At 54.5% G+C, this 21,531-nt stretch overlaps 2 protein-coding genes and 1 non-coding gene across 3 annotated transcripts; 2 read left to right on the forward strand and 1 right to left on the reverse strand.

Annotated features, from left to right (window-relative positions):
• Window positions 1-1,927: 1,927 nt before the first annotated feature.
• BESB_027000 lies at window positions 1,928-2,001 on the forward strand. The gene has a single exon. It is a non-coding gene; the product is annotated as a tRNA-Asp (tRNA).
• An 8,701-nt stretch (window positions 2,002-10,702) lies between these two features.
• BESB_026960 (putative embryo sac development arrest EDA7) lies at window positions 10,703-17,123 on the reverse strand (the record flags this gene model as incomplete). Its single annotated transcript, XM_029361376.1, has 9 exons — window positions 10,703-10,825; window positions 11,192-11,260; window positions 11,404-11,490; window positions 11,912-12,155; window positions 12,757-13,407; window positions 14,052-14,150; window positions 14,955-15,148; window positions 15,778-15,939; window positions 16,872-17,123. 9 exons carry the CDS (start codon window positions 17,121-17,123, stop codon window positions 10,703-10,705), a joined length of 1,881 nt encoding a protein of 626 aa, XP_029215731.1.
• A 1,217-nt stretch (window positions 17,124-18,340) lies between these two features.
• BESB_026970 (tubulin binding cofactor A protein) lies at window positions 18,341-19,383 on the forward strand (the record flags this gene model as incomplete). The annotated part of the gene is made up of 2 exons (XM_029361377.1): window positions 18,341-18,475; window positions 18,958-19,383. The coding sequence occupies 2 exons, from the start codon at window positions 18,341-18,343 to the stop codon at window positions 19,381-19,383; spliced, it is 561 nt and encodes a 186-aa protein (XP_029215732.1).
• Window positions 19,384-21,531: the final 2,148 nt, after the last annotated feature.

Genomic DNA, 21,531 nt, shown 5'->3' on the forward strand with positions numbered 1-21,531 from the left:
CTACAAAAAACAAAAACTCGTTTAAAAAGGGGATGCATCAGAGGGGTCATCCGAACGACGCGGACAGCCAGAAGCACGCCCTCATGAGAACAGAGAACTAGCACGAACGCAAACCGTGCCAAGGCTGACCGGAAAGCAATGAAGATGGGATGTGCCCCGTCTCAACAATATTGAGAGATGTTTGAGGCTGTCAAAGCCAGGCAAGAGCTCTCCGGCCCCCAAGTCCCCAAAGCCGCCGAGAGCCAGGTCCACCGTCTGCCGCCAGCCTTTCCTTCGATAGCCCCCGAGCAGCATGTCTGCTTCGAGGAGAAGCGCTACTCCGCAAACGAATGGACCGTCAACGGCTTGCTCAGTGTGGCACACCGCGTCTCGCGACTGTGTCGTTTGTTAGCTGAAGTATCAGAGACGACAAAAAATGCACAGGTCTGTAGCGGGGACATACAGCGTACCCGCACGGGTGCCACCATCTCGTACACTACCCAGCTGGGTATTCCTGTTGGTTCTGCCCCAAAAAGAGTCACACGACATAGGCTACGACCCTCTCATTCCGTGTGTGGCCGCACGTACATGCCGGTATTTGTATGTTGTGATGAATCGGGTTGTCAGCGATCTGTGGGAAGTATCTGCTTGAAGGGGAATGTCCGTTGAAGCCAACTGCAGGACGTTGGCTGCAGTGCGGGGCAGCGGTCCTGGTGAGTCAGTTGCCTGCTGCTGCTCGTCTGGGAGCGAAGGAGCTTCGCGGATGCCCGACAGGTTCCACTTAATATCACAATGTCTACCAGCGCCTCCCGCGTAACTACTCACGCGTACGCCGACTAAAGAGAAGAAGAAATGCTGGCGTGAGTGCTTCGGGTCACAAAGACGGCGAGAACTGCCATACGTTCTCGACTAACTGTACCTGACAACGTCTCCAGTAAATCTGCGGGCACCGCGATTGGCTTCGCGGTAACGTCGCCGCTGCACAGTAACACCACAAGATCCCCAGGAGCGACGGAAGACGAAGCATGGGGCTGCTTAAGCAGCAGACTGGTTGCCATCGGAGTCGTAAAAGCCACCCCCTCTGTTGTGTCGTCTCCCTTGGCAATTTGCAAACTTGATTTATCCACCACTTGTAACGCCCTTCGTGCTACTGTCACGTGTAGTTCGCATCCTCGATGCATTGTCGCCTCGACGCGGGCTACGGTAAACAATGGGTTGGCTGCGCGTAGTTGACATAGGTGCCCACACCGAGGCACGCGGCATCAAGAATTTTCAAGGCTGGAACTATCATACGGTCCGAGGGTTTATCCTCTGCTGTGCCTTCGCGGCATGAGGATAGATAGAAAGCATGATACAGGAGTCGCCAGGACACACCATTGAAAAGAATGGGACTTGACGCGTGGCGGTGCATCCCAAATCTAAATCCCCCCGAAACACAGGAAAAAAAGCTTCTCGCGTCTGCGTTCTAAGAGGCCAACGACTTCGCGAGTCACCACGTTACGGCCCCACCGCCGAAATCTGAAGTCGCCTTATCAATTGATGGGGGAGTCAGCGCCTTTCGAGCGCCAATGCGAAATTTCTGTGTGCCTCGAACATGAGAGAGGACCGTACGCAACTCATCGTTGCATTTCACTTCCAGAGCACTTTCACTCCGGCATCACACGTCCGTGACTACAATCCTAAGCAGAACTAATGGTATGTCCCTCTGCCGCCCGTTGACCAACAGTTTAAGGGGCCTGATGGGGCTCCTGTGTATCGCCGATACCCTAGAAGTCTGGAACAATCGAGCGATAGCTGTAGCTCACGCTTTTATTCGGTAACTTCTTGGTTTGTTACTTTGGCCATACCTAATCCTCCCGCCACTGCAGAAGAGTCGCCTTAGCATGCGCAAGAAGTGCGACGGTTGAGTGACAAGGGCTTATTATTACATTGATATCGGCTCTATTTAGGAATTATAGTTTAAATGGTTGAAATTTTATCTTGTCATGATAATAGATGTGAGTTCAAGTCTCATTAATACCGTATTAAATGTTTATCTTTGCCATCGGGAAGTAGGACTAAGGGCCATCCCTGTAGAATTGCGTAAGACCAGCCGGAAACGTCGAGTTGACCTCAGTAAATTGTCATTTATCCACTGCACTGAGTGAGTCACTTCCTGCATGGGAAGCTGCACCATTGGCATGAGTGTAGAGAAACCCGGACGTCTTCACATTCAAACCCTCCTTCATCGACGCACGGTTGGACTTGCAATGCTCAAGGCAATGGGTTGAGGTTCAGCGGAGCGTTCGACGCTATCTGTTGCTTCTGCCGGCGCAGAAATCAGCCGCTCGAGAACTTGCTCGAGACCAACACAGTAGACGACGCGTAGCAATATCAGCGTATCCTCTGCTCTCCGACAAGTACGTCCTCCACAGGTCGTCTCGCCTTCAATGTCGTTCATCGCTGGAGCGGGAGGAAGAAAACTTGCATGGCCCTTTGCAAATTTGATCAAAGGCTTCATAAAAAGTCTCAATCCGTGCGCAACAACCCCCAGTAGTTTCAAAGCCAAATATCCAACGAATGATGCGCGGAAGATGTGACCTGATATGCCCGCAGTGTTTGCGGCACCGCGGCTGGCAAGCATCGCAGCACCGGCCCTAAACTCCTGCTTTATGAATGCTGCTGATTTTGCCACGCGCGCCTGTTGGGCACGTCGTTGTAGCCGGTATTGACGGCTGTTGGGGAGGCGGTACCGTATGAACTGCCACATGACCGGCTGCAGTTTGCGATACATTTGGCAGGGTACACCTCGGTCTTTGCGGGATGAACACCACTGGTCAGCGCCTGGCCTGCAGTTCGGTAGGGGTTGCTCGCGAGCGGTTTGTGGGGAAGCTGACCACATCAGGCAGAGGAGCGCTGTCTGCAGCTGTACGGGCCGAAGCGTCCGTTCACATGTTAAGAGGCAGAGGCAGTGTATCCCGCGGTACCAGTAAATTCGTGCCGGCGCGTGGGCAGAACACATGGGTGCCTGTCCGGATGCGCTCGCGCATGGCGATGTTGGAACAAGCATCACTAAGTTTTCCATACCCATAGTGCTCGCCGTTATATCCGCGTGTCTGTGTCTGTGTATATGTGTCTGCGCTATGTTGCAGGACGGGGCGCCATCGCCGACGGTAGAGGAGTCGGTGAGTTACAGACTCTTGTTGCGGCCGAGAAGCAGCGTCACACCGGTTGGCGCGGGTCTCGCGGTACCCCGCGGGGTAGTCGCCACCGTGCAGCTGTGTTGGGGCGGTGCTTGGTGCCGTGTGCTGGTGCTCTTGTGCTGGAATGGAGGTTGATAACTGCATTCCGCGCGGGTGGCCTGCAGGGACGTGTGGCGATTGTGTGCCTTTTGGGAGTGTCCGAACGTAGGTAACCGTGCCCATCGGGGAAGGCGGGGATGCCACTGCTGGTGTTGGAAACTTTGTCGTGACTTCTGGTGTGTGGTGATGGGCTGATGCTTGGTCACGTATTCGGAGGTCGCCCAACGTCACGCCTGGTCTCCGTGGCGCCACTCTATGAGTGCCCCCGACAGTCTGGGAGAGGGAGGCAGGCCGCTGCTGTAGCAGATGCCGCGGCCATATAACGTGATGTTCGGGTATTTTGGTGTCGCATTCGAGGAAATGTCTCGATCCGACTGTCCGGTCTGATGGCCTCGTTATTTCATGTGTCCCGAGCTATATGTCTTGTTCATCAGGATGAATGTACGCAATATTACCGGCTAACGACGGAAGGCGGATAACGTGGAGTAGTGCCCATGATCTGGCAACGGGCTGAAAAAAGCTATTCGTGTAGAGTACTAATATACTGGTCCAGGACACTGTTCTTGAGGGTGCCACTGTTGACAGAGTCGGGGGTACCCCGCAGTCCAGCCAGATGCACTAAACTCTGTTGGGAGTTAACCCTAAACCCTCACACTCCACTGAGACCTCAGTATCTACCTGTTGTCCGTATTCAATACTAGAGTTTTCTGCGCTGGAGGGATATTTTCCTAGTATCGAAACTTTGCAGCCGGCGCTAGCATGTTCACACACGCACGTACGATGGTTGGTATGTGGCATCGGGGGGAAGACATAAAGTCTCAGAACGAAGGAGCTGTGGAAGTGTTATATCTGGCTGGGCCGCGCATACAAGCGTTCAGTATCTTGCGTGGGTGCACATGTCAGTTTTGGGGGGTACTGAAACCAGACCACGAAAGCATATGGGCACGCGGCGCCTGCAGGCAGCGATATGGGCGCATATATCGCAACGATCGCATGTTCTTTCAATTTTAGCGTGTAGGAATTCTGAGTTCTTTCAGAACCCTGATGGCGAGACCGACCGCGTAGTCGTGGATGCAGCTGATCCGTGGCTACACATGGTGGGAGCGCCTCCGCCCCCACCGTGCAGCTGTGCTGCGGCGGGGCAGAGACAGCCGCGGGGCTCGGTGCTGCAAGCCTCTGATGGTTTCTGCGTCTGGTCATAGACGCGACGTGCCGGGTTTCTTTTTCGAGGTTGATACTTCTACATAGGTGCCACAGCATACCTATGGAACAACTCAGCCGATGCGTTTTCCTCAGATTGTACGGCAAAGTGACTTGCTGCTCAACTGTGTGAATCCTTTAGCATTTAATATGGAGGGCGACGTTGCGTGGTGTGCGTACAGCCGGGTCCACGGATGCTGTTGCCAGCATCCAGTGGAGAGTGTGGTTGTTCAGAAACGGTTCACGTGTAGCGTGCGAGTGTCAGCCGGGCGCAGCTCCACGGGAACACGAGAGCTCCTGAGCTATGTGATCCGCTCGCAGCCGAAGCCTGTACACAATGGGTCGTATGGGTGCCCCTAGGGGCGTTGACAAAATTGAGAAGATCGAGCTGCGGCCTTTCACTGGATAGTGAAAATACGGACTGCGGAAGAGATCAGAAGAGGAGAGGGACAGAAGCCCGCCTGCTTTTCACCGGCAGTGTTTCTGGTGCGCCTGGCTTCGTGGACGGCTCCTCCAGTCGTTCTGCAAACTGAAGCGACTATAGCATTTCGTGGCTCTCGAAGTCGTGTCATTGTCACCCGTTCAGACGCGAGCCAGTATGCCTGGGCGTCCGAGGTGCGTGCTCACCGGTAGCGCTTGCGGTGTTGGAGCTGGCAAGTTCTGCAACGGCAAAGTTGCCGCACAGGTCAATCACATGTCGAGTTCATTGCCAGGTGATCCGGCAGAGAGGCCGAGCACACCGCTTTTGGAGAGTGTGACCAGCACAGATGACGGGTATCGGTAGGTGCAAGGAGGCTGTCACAGGGTCGTTAGTCGTCTTCCCCTTTGATTATCTTTACTTTCCTTTGTGGATTGTCGTGCTTGTGTGAAGCGGCGAACCTTCACTTGGCTAACACCTGTGCCAAAAGAGCCGGAGATGAGACATGGAAAAGAAGCGAGACAGTAGATATCAAAATGGGGCACTTCGTAGAGGTTTCGCTGCTACCTAGTGCGTTCGTCGCGTTGGCGTGTAGCATCCTGCTGTAGCCGATGACCCCAATGGGTCTGGAGCGTGTCGCTTACCATGACAAGACTATTGAAGCAGATTGCTGCTACGGGTGCCATGCTGTGCATAGCAGGAAATGTTTGGCAGCTCCGACAGCCCCGCCCCACGATACGTGATAGAGATACACTGTGCAGTCACGAAGTGGCGCAGTCTGGGTTGCATTCCAGTGCGCCTCCGATATTGCGACGCTCACATGCACTACCGCCCACATGAGCGCAGTTTCATTCGGCTCCTCTACTATTGCATTCGACGCCGAGGATCGACTCAGCCTCAGAGTAATCTACCAACACTGCATCAGCCCCATATCCATCCGGCACGTACATACCGAACGCAAACCCTTCACATTCGACGACTCTGCCGCAGATATCGGCGCCGTGGCCCAGCGATGTGAGCATGTTCCTTCAGGCGCAGGCTGCACGGTGCCGGGTAGATCCGGTTGGGGCGCAGGTAGCCTACGGCTTTGGGCGCCTCGCTGACCCGTATGGTCGCGCGCTGACAAGTGACGCGGGTGCTGTCACACGAGCGTCGAAGAAACAAACGCAGAAATCTATGTATTAGCAGGACCCGGGTAGCGCGCCTTGATTTATGCGTTGGGGCGTTATGTTGTAGAGCGAAGTGGTGTGTCGCAGTTCTGGTTCAACGCAAGGCGAATGTGGGGGCGCAGGAGGTGGAGGGGGATGGTTCCGCCTGAAGGCTACTCGAGCTGTACATGAGAAATCGTGGCTGCGTGCTGCCGCCGGATCTCTGGTGGGGGTTTGAAGGCGCAACAATTGCCGCGGGCCATCTAGGAGCGTCAGGACTGCGTCCACGTTGCCTTGTGCCTCAGAGCGTATGTACTAGCTGGGCGGCGGCGCTGTGATGGTGTTACCCTCTTTCCGTTGCGGCATTCCCTGAGGGGCGACAACAACGGCACACCGGCAACTCGTCAGCTCATGCCGCTGCCGCGACAGTGGACCGCGGGCCGCCTGTGGCACTCGGGTTGTGTGTGGTGAGAGCTACGGCCAACTGTCGAGCAAGGGGATGAGCAGAGGCTTGTATCGCGGCTCGATTTCTTTCTGGCTGGATGTTAAAGTGTATCCTGGTGATGGGTTGACTGTTCGCAGCCAGTGGGATTCTATTCCGAGGTGGTTGACGAGCTGTCGTCTTCCGTGGATTGTGCAGTCTTTAAAATCATGGCGATGTTTACGCCGATCTAATTCGCACTCACCAATTTGATTTGTTTTTCGGTCGCGCCTGTCGCATACACTTTGTATGCTATGTATTATGTCGTGGAATGGGATGTCACATCTTGAACATCGAGCAGAAACAAATGTGCTGTCCAGTGGTCTACGCCGTGCGTCGTATGCCTCGGCAGTGCTGACGATTTATTCGGAGGCGTGCTTGATTTTTGGCGAGCATGAGCTACAGAGTGGTGTATGTCAGTTCCTGCAGATGTTCACGAAGAGGTCTTTTCGTAACAGGTTGCAAGTTAGATTTACACCCGCAGATGCACATATGGGGCGCCAATCGAGCTCAGGATGATGAGACCTTCTGCGTGCTTCACAACGTATGTTGCGGTGTCCGGCTCCGTCTGTGCATTGCAGGAAAATAAAAAGAGAGAATTCTGCAAAATCACTGGGGCGGCAGTGATAGTCGAGATGATGGGCAGGGCTACAGGCCAAACCACACAGATCTTTCAGCTGGCCAGCTCGGCGGACACACAAATGGTGCGCGACTTCTAATGGGGGGGCATGTGCGGGTTTTGGGGTATCTAGAAACCTCATGTGTGTTCCGGGTGCCCGTCTCGGGCTGGTCGGAGCAGGTCGGTGGCGTTCCCTCCGGCATTCAGGGACTGTGTGATGTTCGTCTGCGGCGAACTGCACATTAAGGCGTTGTGCACGGTATGGAATATGAGGGACGCAGCCGCGAAACACGGCAGCTGTATGTCGAGTTCCCGATCGGCATTGCGGTCATGGCTCTTAAACTGTTATTTGTCAAGAATAGTGAGAGTGGCGTTGAAGACAGTACACAATGCGAAGCGTGCGCTACAGGTAATATGTCGGAAAGTGATTGAGGGCTTCATCAGACTGCCGCGGGAGAACGGACGGACGCGGCTTTTTTGCCGTCAGCTTATGAGGGACTTGGAGCCACATCGGTGCATGGGTACTTCTGGAGTGCGAAGACGTTTGAGTTTTTTTCTCGTTTCTATGCTGGTTCTCTCTTCCGTTTTGGTGTCTCTCCGAAAGACTTTTCCCCCGGAGACGACGCCGGCGATCACGGGGAACAGGACAGGACGCCGATACTGCATCGAAACCGTTTCCTGGTTCGACGTTCAACAAGACCAGTGAGCAGTTTAACGGTTCTCGTGGCCCGAGAAGCTGCTGCTGTTGTGCCGCAAAAGCGACGCTACTAGACGGCAGGCCAGAGCACCGGAGAGTGAAGGGTCCTTGAAGCCTGTTTTAAGTTTCGTCTGTCTTCTGTCAGGTGGCTGTCAAGCCGGTTCTGTGGCCTCGTGTATTGTCCCCGTCTGCGCTTTCAGATGATGCATGTAGTGTTTCACGTATATACTACTCTGAGGGTCGTGTCTCGCCATGCCCAGAGCTTACGTTGACTATGAACCAGTGCTCGAAAAGAGCAGGAGTCTCGTTTCTGGGTTTGCAAGCAACAGTGTGGCACATCGGCAGATGCTCCTGGTCATGCTACGGCGCAGCCCATTTTCAGGCGGTGCACCAGGAAACCACGCGCTAACATACCGACCAGTACATCGATAACATGTCACCAGAGCCGCCGGGCGACGAGCCGGTAGACGTTTATGACTGCTGTTGTCGCCTTGGCGACTACCATGGTGGCTGTATCTTGCCGCGTAGGGCGAGAAACAGCGTGTGCCACTCGGAAACTGGCAATCGTGTTTTGTGGGATATCGTTGATACGCGAACTCGTCTGTGGTAGCAGCAGGCAGATGTCGGGCACGAGGCAATAACGCGAATGACGCGTGGCACCGCGGAACAGCGAATACACTCGGAAGGATTGTTCACATCTCCCCGTATTTGGGCCCCTTAAGAGAAATCTCGGCCAGGAGAACAAGGCGGCGGCAGTAGTGGCGGGAAGATCCCGGGGAGCCGGGTGAGCAGGCAACGCGCGGTGATCAGGTGGGAGCCGATTCCGATCCATTGCTGTACCATCGGTGCCAGGCATGTGCGGGCAGCCTTCTTCCTTTCTGCAAGCAAATGCAAGATTCTGGACATGTGTGACGCCTTCGGCAGGATCACGCGACAGATGCTGCCGGCGAATGGAGAAGCGTGGGCTCTTGTGATGCCGAAATTCCATGCAGTGTCACATGAGAGATTCGTAGAGAAGGCCACAATGATGCTGTCGAGCAGCCTACAGTAAGTGTGCTGATGAATCGGTGCCTGGAGGGAGACGCCAGTCGTGATCCTGATGTAGTAAGAACAAATCTTAGATCAGCAATACGTTGTTGGGCCAAAAATGTCAAACTGTTGGGTCTTTAGAAGCGATTCGGTGCGTCCAGGCAGCGTCGCGGTGCTGCTTTGACGGGTGCTTCGGATTGGCCGTGCCTCTTGTGTAGGTCCACTTGCTATGAACGTTGCTGTGAAGGCGTTGAATATCACATGATGTACAGTAGAACAGGCACACTTTCGCGGCATGCCTGCGATCGGGAATACATGGTCAAATGATGTTTCGCAGCGATGTAGCCCCGCAGCAGCAGGACAACGGGAGGTGCCAGCCACACTGCAGGATACCTTCCGGAAAAGGTGGACAGGCAATCACGTGATATCGAACCGTGCGCACGCCGCAGCTGTGTGCTCGAGAATCACCTGCTTCTCAGCAGGTTTGCCGCTGTCCACCCTGTGTGGGTTGCGAGTCCGAGCGAGCAGCGGCGGTTTGGCGTAAGCCCCCTCACGAGATGTCCGACGCCGTACTTGGCTGATTCCCCCTTGCTGTGTTGGAAACGCGCTCTGGGACACGACAATCCCCTGTCGGTGCTAAGCTTATTCGCGATGTGCGTTTCAACCAGGCTGATGCAGACCCCTCATCGAACACGTAGATGGTTGTTGCACTGTGCAGCTGAGGTGTCATCCATTATTCCGCCCTCTACGCTGTCCTGATTTTTTACAGAAGGGATGGGGCGGTGTGCGAAGCCTCCCTCGTGACGCTTCACGAATCGGACCCCAGCCATCATGCCACTATTCGCCTTGGCCCGGTGAGCTCTACTGGCGCGTTACAGCGGCGACATACGACGCACTAACCAAAGAGTCGTATCAGTCATTTTATCGGGGCGGAGCCCATTTCTCTTTACAACGGAGGTGCGCGTCGATAGAACCTGCTGCAGAACATCAGTCACAGACGCCCACCCCAGTGTGGTCAACCAGTATACTACCTTGTCTGATATTTGTTCATCGAGCCACTCGCTTCCGACGCCCAGATACCATGTTTGTTGGGAGCTACGCGCTCCTGTCCCGCTGCAATGGCCCCCACCCGACTCATTGCTCCTTGGTTCGCGCGGAACTCTACACGTCCAAGTTCGATATGGGAGGCCCTGCAGATCCATCCTGGTATCAAAGAGCGCGTAGCCACCCCACGCCATCATCTGCCCTAGAATGGCGTTTAAGTACGACGACAAACAGGCTTAATGCTGCGCCCTTGGGCGCATCCTGTCGCTCTGCAACGGCACCTGCTGTGCAAAGACTGGAGTTGCAAACCTCGGATATCTGCATCTCTGCGGAGGAGACCCACACGCCGGAGGTGGTGTCCTGGGTAGCTACAGCTGAATCAGACTGCCGCCGAAACTCCCGGAAACTGTTTTTTCTCCTGCCACATCCCACAAGGCTCGCTGCAGGATAGCTGCTGCACGGCGCTGCAGCAAGTGATGTTGTGTAATGTTAACTCCGTACCTGATGCGACAGACTTTTCGTGTGTACTGCGGCTACCGTGATATTTTTGCCATGGTCCGAGGAAGTCAGCTAGAGGTTTGCACCAGGACCTCACCCTACCATCCAACTCGGGAACGTGCTCAGCTGGTCACCCGAAAAAGCAGCTCGACAAGCGAGGGCGACGAAGCATCGGCTTGAACGTCCGCACAGTCCAGGTTCACAGAGTGGAAGGCGAGGAGCGTGAACCGTAAACCCGCGAGTGAAGAAGAAAAGGTCAGGCGTCAAGCAATAGCATGAATAAATGAAATAAAGACCAAACACAGTCATCACATCTCGTCTCCTTCGATCTCGAAATCTGGATTGGAGAAGAGACGTTGGAAACGCTGGTCTGTAAGCAACTGCCGTGCCGCCTCCTGCTGCTTTTTCTCTTTCTTCGTGCCGCCCGAAGCCTGAAAAAACCACAGGCACAAACTCAAAAAGCCACTACACAAGGACACAAGAAACCTAGCGATCCAAGCACTGGGCAGCACGGAAAAAACGCCCGACACAAAGCAGGATCAGGCTGAGAGCCAGAGGGGTGATTCACGCTCGAGCACGTGTCGCGTAGGTATAGCAAAGTTAAATGCTCATGCCAGACGCAAAGAAATGCAACAGCCACGACGCATCTCGCTATGCAGCCAACAGGGCACAACGTCACGTGACTCGAAACTGGAATCGTGGCACTGGCAGGCGTCAGACCGTGCCGCTAAAGAGCCGGTGCGGAGATGCAGACATCGTTTCGATCGAGAATAAAAAACTATGAAGCAAACGCGTACCCGTCCCACCGCGCTCTCTTCCAATCTCTTGGCGAGGGCCGTGTTCGCCTTCGGAAGTTTGTGACGAATCTGAAGAGGCAAAAACAAACGAAGCCGAAGCGTGTTAATGGCGCCTCGCATCCCGCACCTGTTGCTATCTGCGAGTCTATTTGGCTACGCCGCAGCTGACTGGGCGCCGACGCCATTCTGTTGATCCGTCGCATTATTCTTACCTCAATGCGCATTTTCTTCTTCTCCTCCACCTTCTGGCGAACCTTTTCCCGGCGATACTCTTCGTAGCCGAAGGGCTCCAGAGCTTCCTAAGAAGTCAAGCCACAGAGCAAAAGACAGTCGGTCTGAGCAAAGCAAAGGTTTCTGGTTAATTGCGCCCGCATGAATGCGCACCCGTGACACAGCCGCTCAGCCATGCCACGAAATATAAAAAATGCGCACTCCCAGCTAAGGATGACACTGTGTGCGAGAGCTGCAGCACCTGCTAGTACAAGGCACATCTCCTGCCTACAGGGCGCCCGCGCAGCGACAGCGCACGCCTAGAAAAGAGACAAGAGCAACGCGCTATGCTATTGATTGACCTGGTTCGTGATTCGCCTTTCCTGAGAGGCGTCCATCAGAGGCCCGTAGCTGCAGCCACTCTGATCCATTTTTCCTTCAACGATAGAATACTTCAGTGCTTTGTCCCTCCTCGGCCGCGGTCCCTCCGGTACCGCCGCGGGTCCTGACCTGGAGTTTCCTGTGGAGTTTCGCATCCATAAAGTAACCGTGCATGTACCGCTTCACATACGACGTTCCAATGAGCTCCTGGACTCCCATTTGTTCGAGTTGCTGGCGAGTAACGAAGCGGTAGTTATCGTAGACTGACGACGCTGCAGCGCCTCCTGAGGCGCCGTCTCCAGGCGCCCCTCCAGACCCAAGACCTCCGCTCTCCTCGAGCTCCTCCGTGATCGTCTCCAAGACCGAACACCAACTGCAAGTCAGGGTACGAAGGGAACAAACAGCGGCACGGAGTGAATCGCAAACCATAGCAACGAGAATAAACCCAAGCAACGAGGGCCGCGACAGGCTGGACCGAGCTCAGCGCACGAGCAGAATGCGTGCCCCGTGTGCTTGCGCGTAGCACTCACCCACCCGCCCTGCTCAAGAGTAGGGTCTTTCCCGTGGACAGTTCCTCCAGCAGTCCTGCTCCACGCACTGATCAGTACGTCCCTGCCATAAAAATATAGCTATAATTATCAAAAACAAAACACGTGTTGAGTATTTCCCGGCTGGCCAAGTATGCAGGCTCTATCTAGAGTCCCTACCATTTCCATGAACACGGCATTGACCTCACGATTTGACGCTTCAGAATCGATGTATCAGCTATCACCATAACTACAATACTAAGGCTCCTCTTCTGGCGCGCGTTGTTTAGCCCAGTACGTATAGAGATCACGAATTCTACTCGTATTTGCTGCTGTAAATTCGCACTAGGGGCCTCTTTGCAGACATCGAGACTCATCAGTTCTGTCTGGCATGCGGCAGGAGGACGCCCCTCGGAGGTCAGTTCGGTTGCGTGCACTCAGTCCTACCTGGGCGCGATGCCTAGACCAGGCAAGAAGTAGACCCCCATGCGTTTTTGTTCACATGACGTGAAGCAAAGCCCTGAGTTCTGGTAGAAGGCAAAATTGTTGAAGGTGACCACGCGCTGATCTCGGACGCCTCCGGTCTGTTTCTCTCCACCTCCTGTCCCCGTCTTTCCAGTCTCTTCCTCCGCCGAGGCGACAGGCGCTTCGATCGTTGAAATGACTTTCACCCGGTAGTTTCCTCGTCTTCCTCCTTCCCATTGCGCGCTCTCTGAGCCAGGAACCGACACGCCCCAGCCGGCGTCCTCTCTTTGTCGCAGGTCTTCCCCTTCTTTCCAAATATGGATGCTAACTGCGTCGCAGCTAGCTAAGACAAGATCCCCTTGCGACGCAGAGGTCTCTGCCTCGTAGACGGCGGAGAGCGTCTGCGAGGAGCCACCCTCAGCCTCGGAGAGGCGCAACAAAGACACAGGCGACCTCCCTTTCCCAGTCGACCCCACGGCCTTCCAGGAGACCTGCTTGATTGGCTCAAAGTTATAGTGGCAATGCCGAGCCAAAGGACGGCTGCTGCGGAGATCGTAGAGGAGACACGTCCCGGTGCTCGTCCCCACGCACATGTGGAGGCTGGACGGAGAGAAGGCCCCACAGGTGACTTGCCTGAGCGCGCAACGAGACGCACAAAGTGCGATACCCGAACAAGCCAACTGTAATGAATGAAAAGCAGAAGAATGCGGGTGAAAGGCAAAACAACGGTATCTACACGCGAGTCTTCACAGGTCCACACTTGCAACACGCTATCAGCACAGAGACGAAACACAGTGTTGTCAAGATCCTCTTTGCCCGCGCATAGCGAACTTTGTCGGCGCCAGCTTCAGTCTGCAAGCGCCAAAATCGGGGCACGCAGGCGACAGTGGAGGGAAAATGCGTGAGGGGGGCGAGGGGGCGCGGGGGGGGGGGGGGGGGGGGGGGGGAAAGGAAAAATTAAGAAGTTAGCAACCACATGGAGGGAAAAACAGGCAACAAAGATCTCTGATGAGGCAGCGAGCGAGACAAACAGGGGAAGAACTAGCTCTAGCAGGAGAAGTGGGATAGACTAGCATATCACCTATGCGATGCAGTTTGCAGAGGACCCACGTTTTTCCGGTGCCCAGCGGCCGAAAACCGCCTCCCAAGGGTTTTCCGAGGGCCTTCGGTGGTGACTGGGACCAACCAGGACGCGTAATCACCTGCTCTTCCAAGAGGCAATCACTGCATTGTGCCTGGCTAAAAACATTCAGCCAAAGAGAGGAGGAGAGACTTACACGTTCTCATCTGCGGCAGGCGATGCATGGGATGCCACGTTCAAGGATGCGACGCTTCGAGCTGTGCGGTGATCGAAGCACTCTACGACGCCGTTCTCCCTACATACAAGAAATCAAAACATCGTCGACGGCTGGTCACTGAGAGAGACTCCTTCCGTATGGAGCACCACCATCCTCAGCGCGTAAAACCGGGCAGCTGGCATGTTTCAGTGCCGCACACAACTGCTTCTTCCTGTGCTCTGGCAATCACGGAGCAGACGGCCACACCGAATTCAACCTGCACGCAGGTTCATAGGTGTGGGCTCGCTGACAAGCGGAAAGGAACTCCGCTTGTGTCCCTGTCAAACTTCGAGGAACGGTAGCACGAAACGTGGAGTGGCATGCACGGGTCTTCTGTCGCCATAGCTAGCGACCTGCGTCCTGGCGGGCAGCGGGGCGATGCAAAAAGCGCTCTTCGTCAATCATACTCGAGGGCTCACTCGACTTCAAAGACCACCCCGCGCACCGCAGGCAGCCAGCGAGCCGCTACCACTGCGTTTATATTCAGAACCATGTGCGAGTCCAGCGCCGCGCATGAGTTCAGTGGAGGTGCACTCGGCTTTCGCAGGGGCCCTTCCGTCGGGTACCTGCGAGGCGTCTTGTCGAGCACATCTACAACTATTCCGGGCGGCTCCACGCCGGGCAAGGCAAAGGCCGAGACTCAAGCGTAGCACCGGAATGGGATGGCGAAGAGAAAATCCGGTGCCAAATGAGCGTGCGGACGAGAGCAAAGGACACGAACTGCACACTACCGGCGAAGATGAACGGCAGGTACACACGGACGAGCAGGAGGAGGAGGCTGGAAAGATTGCGCCAAGACCCAGGTCGCCGACATCTGATGGGGGTGGAGTCGAATTTACCTACCCTCCAACGGCAAGGACGGGGAGAACCTCAGACGTGAAGCAGCAGTTGTTCGACGAACTCGCTGTCGTCCAGGGGGTGAGGAAGCACCCGTCCTCCAGGTCAAGCATGTAAACCTCCTCGCCGCTTGCTGCAATGCAGACGCTCGCCAGCGTGGGAAGGAAACAGAGACCTCTGCCCTCGCGCGGAATTCGCAGCTGAAGACGAATGCAGACCACAACGACACAGGGCCGCGAGAAAGTCGAGCCACAGGGACCTCTCGTCCACCACGTTATTCCCCAGACACATAAAGGAGAGCTATCCGATGTGAGACGGAGAAAAAACAACAGGAACCGATACGGCAGACGGCAGATGACAGTCCGACAGCTCGAATTGGATGGCGGTGAGCATGGAGTCGGTCTAAAACCCGGGCATGCCGAAAGTCTCGACAAAGCGCGGTTACCGACGGATGCGCCGCAGGGGTGAGGCCACCCTACATCGTACACTAACGACAACTTCAGTCACCCGCGAGGCGGGCAGCACCACAGAAAAACCCCTGGCGAGCAATCGACTAAAGCCCAGGATGGGAGGGAGAGGAGGTAGATCACACGATACGAAGCAGCACAGCCATATCATCTTGTGTCCCGTGGCCACGAAGACGATGCACTCGCAATGAGGAGCTCTTCTAAGATGGTTAGCACGAACTCCCAGCATTGAAAGATGGCACGACGCACACACGCAGTCCCTCCCCTTCTCCTCCTACTCGGCCCCTGGTTGCCTGAGACTCAACGCATTTAGGACTCTGGGAAAGTAAACACTGAAAACGGAGTGTGCCTCTCTTTCTCACCCTATGATGCGTGCCTCCTTGTGTGTGGATGTCGATGTGGCGTTGCGCCTGCAAGAAGAAGAGCTTGCGATAGTCCTCGCTCAAGAAAAGGAAGTCGATGACTTCGTGGTCCAGTCCTCTGCGGAATTTCATGCCCATCGATTCCACCGCATACATGCGCACCTGGGAAAACACAAGAAGCAGGGAGTCTAGCACTAACTTTGGACGCGGAGAAGCATCACCTCAAAGTGAGGAGGGCCGGAGGTCGCCTGACTCTATGCGCACTTGACTAGAAAAACTTCGCACGCTGGGCATGGCTCGGGTGCTCATCAAGCCACTTGAGGTATTTGCCGCAGGGACTTCGAGATGTCCTGTGCAGCGGAGTGACAGCCGCAGAGACCAGCAGCCTGCCGGTCAGCCACTCGATTCCCTTGAGACAGCAGCGGTCATGTGAGCCACAGCTACACGAAAAAAACATGCAAATTTTCCGACTCGCATATGGATACTCGAGAGCATCCGAGGAGCTGTACATCGTAGTCCTGTGAAGAACCAATCGAATCCACAGGTGAACAGCAGCCCTACGGGGAGCCTGACTGCGTGCACCACCTCAAACCGTGCCAAATGCCCAGAGCAAGCGGCTCACACTCCGTGTCCCCTCAGAGTGCTGTGCGATGGAGCACGTCGAGAGGGTGCCTTCGCAGCCACGAAAACATGCGTTTCAAACTCCCGTTGTCGCGACCTGGCAGCCTCCCAGAGCCACACAGTGCCAGACAGGACTAGGCGAAGAGGCGAGGGGATGCGCTGCACAGCGGCAAACTTGAGGCAAAGACATCAGCCTATGGATGGGAGTGGGTCGGGGAGGAAGACGCTCTCGTCCCGTCCTCAGCGACCCCGGGAGAGCATGAAAACCCATCTTGCCACGCTTCAGACCAAAAGCTGACTTCAAATTGCTGTGACTGCCCGTCTGTGCGCCGCCGCCATTCCAATTTGCTGTGCCTGCTGGGTACGTAAGAGAGAATGAAGAACTGCCGTTGTGCAACCTCGACAGCGTTCGTCTTTGGGAGTCCACAAGGCTTGTCTCCGGAAACGGCAGGAAGATTCGCAGGTGGACATACCTCGGGAGGGTAGACGCCAGTGGCAGCAATGTAACTGCCATCTGGCGACACTCGAATGCACTGCGAGGAGACAGGAAACTCGAAGTCTTGAAGAAGCTCGACATCTTGCGTGCTGTCTGCGTAGTCTTCTTTCGCAGCTCCTTCCCTCCGCCGACGTCGCTTCCTTCGAGGAAGGAAATCTGCAGCCCGGCTGCGGCCGCCTGAGAGATTATAGATCTTCTGGTTATCCGCGCTGTTCGTGACCAAAACCATTGTGCCTTTAGAGGAAGAAATTACCGGCTTGCTGAAAATAGTCCCGCGTTAGCGGAAGACAGAAAAATAAACGAAAAGCGGGCGTCTGAACCTGACGTACCAACCTCACAACTGGCAAAGGTGGTTCGCGGAGAGTCACAGCGAAATTGCGAGGCGTCGATTTACTCCAATCAGTAATCCTGTCACAGCGTTTGAGCGTCTACCGAGAGCCTCGCGCCACTAAATCGCGAATGGCTTGGAGAATCAACGCAAAACGGACAAACGCGTGACGTTCAGCATGTGAGTATGTGGTGATAGGGTGAAAATGACCGCATTGTGTGTCGCTGGGCTCGGCTACGAGCGTCGCCGCTGCTGCCGGAGAGCGAACCACCTTGCAGAGAAAAAACTCGCACCGCTAATAGCAGGACCGCAGGATATACTCAAAAACAAGAAAAATAGGCAGGCTCTCTCGCCGTTCGCCTGTGTGAAAGTAGTGAAGGAAAGGGGACCCTTGGCTGCAACCTCGAGTCCACCTCAAAGGGACTCGAGACCTGGCTGGCGAAGCGCGGTAACGGCCACAGCAAGCGGCAGTCTCGATCCAGTGCTAGATGGAGCACCCCGGGACGTGAAAACAAAATATGGACGTTTCCCACGAAGTCCCAGAACCAACAGCTTTGTCACAGTGTGGCGAAACTGGTAGTGGGGGTTGAGTCAAAGGCAAGTCTGCGGCGTCGAGGCCGCAATGCATGCATGCAAGGAGGGGATTTTCAACCACCAGTAATCTCCGAGAGGGGAATGGCCGTCCAGGCTGGAACGCGGTGGTGAGGGCGCACGCCAAACGGCTATCTTCCCTGACGCGTTGTGCAAGATATCCGCAGCTCAGAGAACTCTCTTGGCATTTGTTGGCGCATCAGCGTTCGTTTTCCATGCGTGGCCGTCTGGCAAGGCCGGCGGCCGTGCATGGTAGCGACCCGGCGCGCGTTGCTCGGTTGTCTTCGCGTTCGAATTTCGTAATTCATGCTTTCTCTACTTGTCATCGCAAGGGCGTAGGGAGCTCTCCGCGCCTGAGGAAACGTGTTCAGAATACGCATCTTGGTAGACCACCAGTTCGTCCTTTTCCGCGGTCCTGAGACGGGTGTCTTGTCACGTTCCGGAGTCGTTCGTGCACTTCCCTTCGCACCGGCTACAGCCGGCACGCTGTTTCACAGAAAGTGTGAAACACGTTTCTTCTCTGCACGATGGCGACTCCACCGACGAATGAGTATCTTCGCCTTTTGCGAATAAGGCACAAAGTCGTGCAGCGCCTTCTGAAGGAAGTCAAACATTATCAGCTCGAGGTTGAGCAGCATCGGCGGACGGTTGCACGCATGAAGGTAAATAACTGTATTTCTCTTTAGAAATAGACTGCACTAACAAACTTTGCTGCTCGCGTGTGGCGTGAACCAGATCCTAGCCCCTATCGTCTACGAAAATGAGTAGAGAACTTTTGTTGCGGTGTCTTGCACAAGATCAGTCGAGTTCAACGAGGACGCTGTGTTCGCGCGTTCTTCTTGGTACTGTTCACGAACTCTCCCAACATATGATGTGCCCCAATGCTCTCAAACTGGATTCTTCGCGTGAGCTCGCGCCGGGGGCAACCGCGAGTTGCCACTAAATTCGGCATGTGTTTGGTACTTGGTCTTATTCCACAAAGAATGATTTTTGTGCGGGTCGTCAATGTGTTTGCTGCCCCAGCGCTCTTCGCAGCGCTGCACGGCGACAGTTGTCGATAGACCCACTACCTCATACTGCCAAAACTTCGGGCGCACTTCGGTTATGTTGCAGCTTGCTCTCGCTTCTGCTGGCTTGCCCTCAGGCTGAGAATCGAGAGCCAAGCGATATTAAGCAGCAGCAGAACGTGTATGATGAGACCGTCGTTATGGTTCCGGACGCGGAGCAACGGCTGCTGCGAGCTTGTGCAGACCTAGATGACTATATCCTGTCGAGTGCAGCGTGCACAGAGACTCTACACCGGAAACTCATGATGCCAGCGGTGGCGTGCGGTGCCGACGGCGAATCGGAAGCTGACGCTGATGAGACGAAAACGGCCAAGGCGACTGTACATGCGGAAACGGATGGGGAGCGCAGCCTCGAGCAGGAGGTCTGCGGCATCGTCGAAACAGCTCAGCAGCTTGGCCGTGAGGTGCCGCACCTTCACATACAATTTAGAGCCTTTGAAGTTCTCCCCGACGGCGGCACACGAGGACAAAATCCAGAGAGCGAAGACGAAGACGATATCTGAAGTAGTGTGTCCACGTCTACGTTTGGACTGGGTGCCGGAACGCGGGAGGGGCAGGATCGTATCGCTATTGGCCATGTTTTATTTCGCCAGGAAAGGCAGGTGTCTCTCAAGCGTTCCCCCCAGGTTCCTGCTAGTTTCCGGTACACATCATCACAAATGCGCCTTGGGACTTCTTTGCTGTACAATTTACTGGAGATAAGGATCGGCTGGGCACGTGCGCCGCCCTTGAGTACATGCGAGTTGGATTTTTGCAGTTGCAGTCAGAAGTATGTCTGCGTCTGTGAGCACGCTAGAGACTCGCCTTCGTCAATGCGAGGGAGAATCTCATTATGCTTACTGTTTGAGCGCTAGCAAGCGCACGCTGCGGCGGTCCCAGCCAAAACGCACGATCCTTTTTTTGTGGCCAGAGTGGGGAAGACTGCAAAGCTGGTGGCCGTGTGGCTCGCTGGTCTGAGTGATGCCGGCTTGCTTGCATAGTTTTGAGATTTTTCAAGAAAGGCATGTCTATCAGAACATCAAGCGTAGCATCAAGGAAATTCGCCCCACCCCCACACGTTTTCGGAGAAGCTAACAATCACAAATGTCAAATCACGCAGGCGAATGATAGTTTCAAGCGAAAATGAGCAAGAAGGTGCAGTGGCTCTTTTGACGAACGCCTTGGAGTGTGCCTTGCTTCCTCGGCCTTTTCACCCGCATCTCTCTCTTGTGCCTTTTGTTCGCACACGGCATGTGCCAGGGTGCACTGCTTTTACCTAGATAATTTTGCGTGCAATCACGTCCGCCTTTCTTTTTCTGGTTGTGCTATATTAGCCCAACGGGAGAGCCAGCCTTCAACCACAAAGAACGTAGAAGCGTACTAGTGTTCGGATAGACCAACATGTGGAGGAAAGAGTAAGCAGGGATACATACGGAAGAAGTATGGAGAGGCTACGAGCGGGCAACGCGAGAATTGATTGGGGCTCGTTTGCAAGTTCACCATGTAGTTTCCTCCATATACGGGTCTCTGTGCCTCGTTCGTGTCGGCGCGGCCACTGCCTTGTTACATGTGTTACGGCTGTATGACTTTTCGGTTCGCTCTTCGCATTCACCCTTAGGTCTGTAAGAGTCCCGCTTCTTTCATTTCCTGTGGTCGAAGGTCCTTACCGCAGCGTCGTTTCTGTCACGCCGACTACCGACACCTATTGCTTACGTAAGAAGACGTGAGACAGGGCGCCAGCAGAGGAAAGGTTCCCCTTACTATGGTGGCATCGTTCGTGGAAGAGAGAAGAACCTGCCGAAGAGAGAGGTTTAGCGTTTAGGGTTTAGGTTTAGGGTTTAGGGTTTAGGGTTTAGGGTTTTAGGGTTTTAGGGTTTAGGGTTTAGGGTTTAGGGTTTAGGGTTTAGGGTTAGGGTTTAGGGTTTAGGGTTTAGGGTTTTAGGGTTTAGGGTTTAGGGTTTAGGGTTTAGGGTTAGGGTTTAGGGTTTAGGGTTTAGGGTTTAGGGTTTAGGGTTTAGGGTTTAGGGTTTAGGGTTTAGGGTTTAGGGTTTAGGGTTTAGGGTTTAGGGTTTTAGGGTTTAGGGTTTAGGGTTTAGGGTTTAGGGTTTAGGGTTTTAGGGTTTAGGGTTTAGGGTTTAGGGTTTAGGGTTTAGGGTTTAGGGTTTAGGGTTTAGGGTTTAGGGTTTAGGGTTTAGGGTTTAGGGTTTAGGGTTTAGGGTTTAGGGTTTTAGGGTTTAGGGTTTAGGGTTTAGGGTTTAGGGTTTAGGGTTTAGGGTTTAGGGTTTAGGGTTTAGGGTTTAGGGTTTAGGGTTTAGGGTTTAGGGTTTAGGGTTTAGGGTTTTAGGGTTTAGGGTTTAGGGTTTAGGGTTTAGGGTTTAGGGTTTAGGGTTTAGGGTTTAGGGTTTAGGGTTTAGGGTTTAGGGTTTAGGGTTTAGGGTTTAGGGTTTTAGGGTTTAGGGTTTAGGGTTTAGGGTTTAGGGTTTTAGGGTTTAGGGTTTAGGGTTTAGGGTTTTTTTAGGGTTTAGGGTTTTAGGGTTTAGGGTTTAGGGTTTAGGTTTAGGGTTTAGGGGTTTAGGGTTTAGGGTTTAGGGTTTAGGGTTTAGGGTTTAGGTTTAGGGTTTAGGGTTTAGGGTTTAGGGTTTAGGGTTTAGGGTTTAGGGTTAGGGTTTAGG

Source organism: Besnoitia besnoiti (genome assembly GCF_002563875.1).
Source record: "Besnoitia besnoiti strain Bb-Ger1 chromosome Unknown contig00014, whole genome shotgun sequence".
NCBI lineage: Eukaryota > Apicomplexa > Conoidasida > Eucoccidiorida > Sarcocystidae > Besnoitia > Besnoitia besnoiti.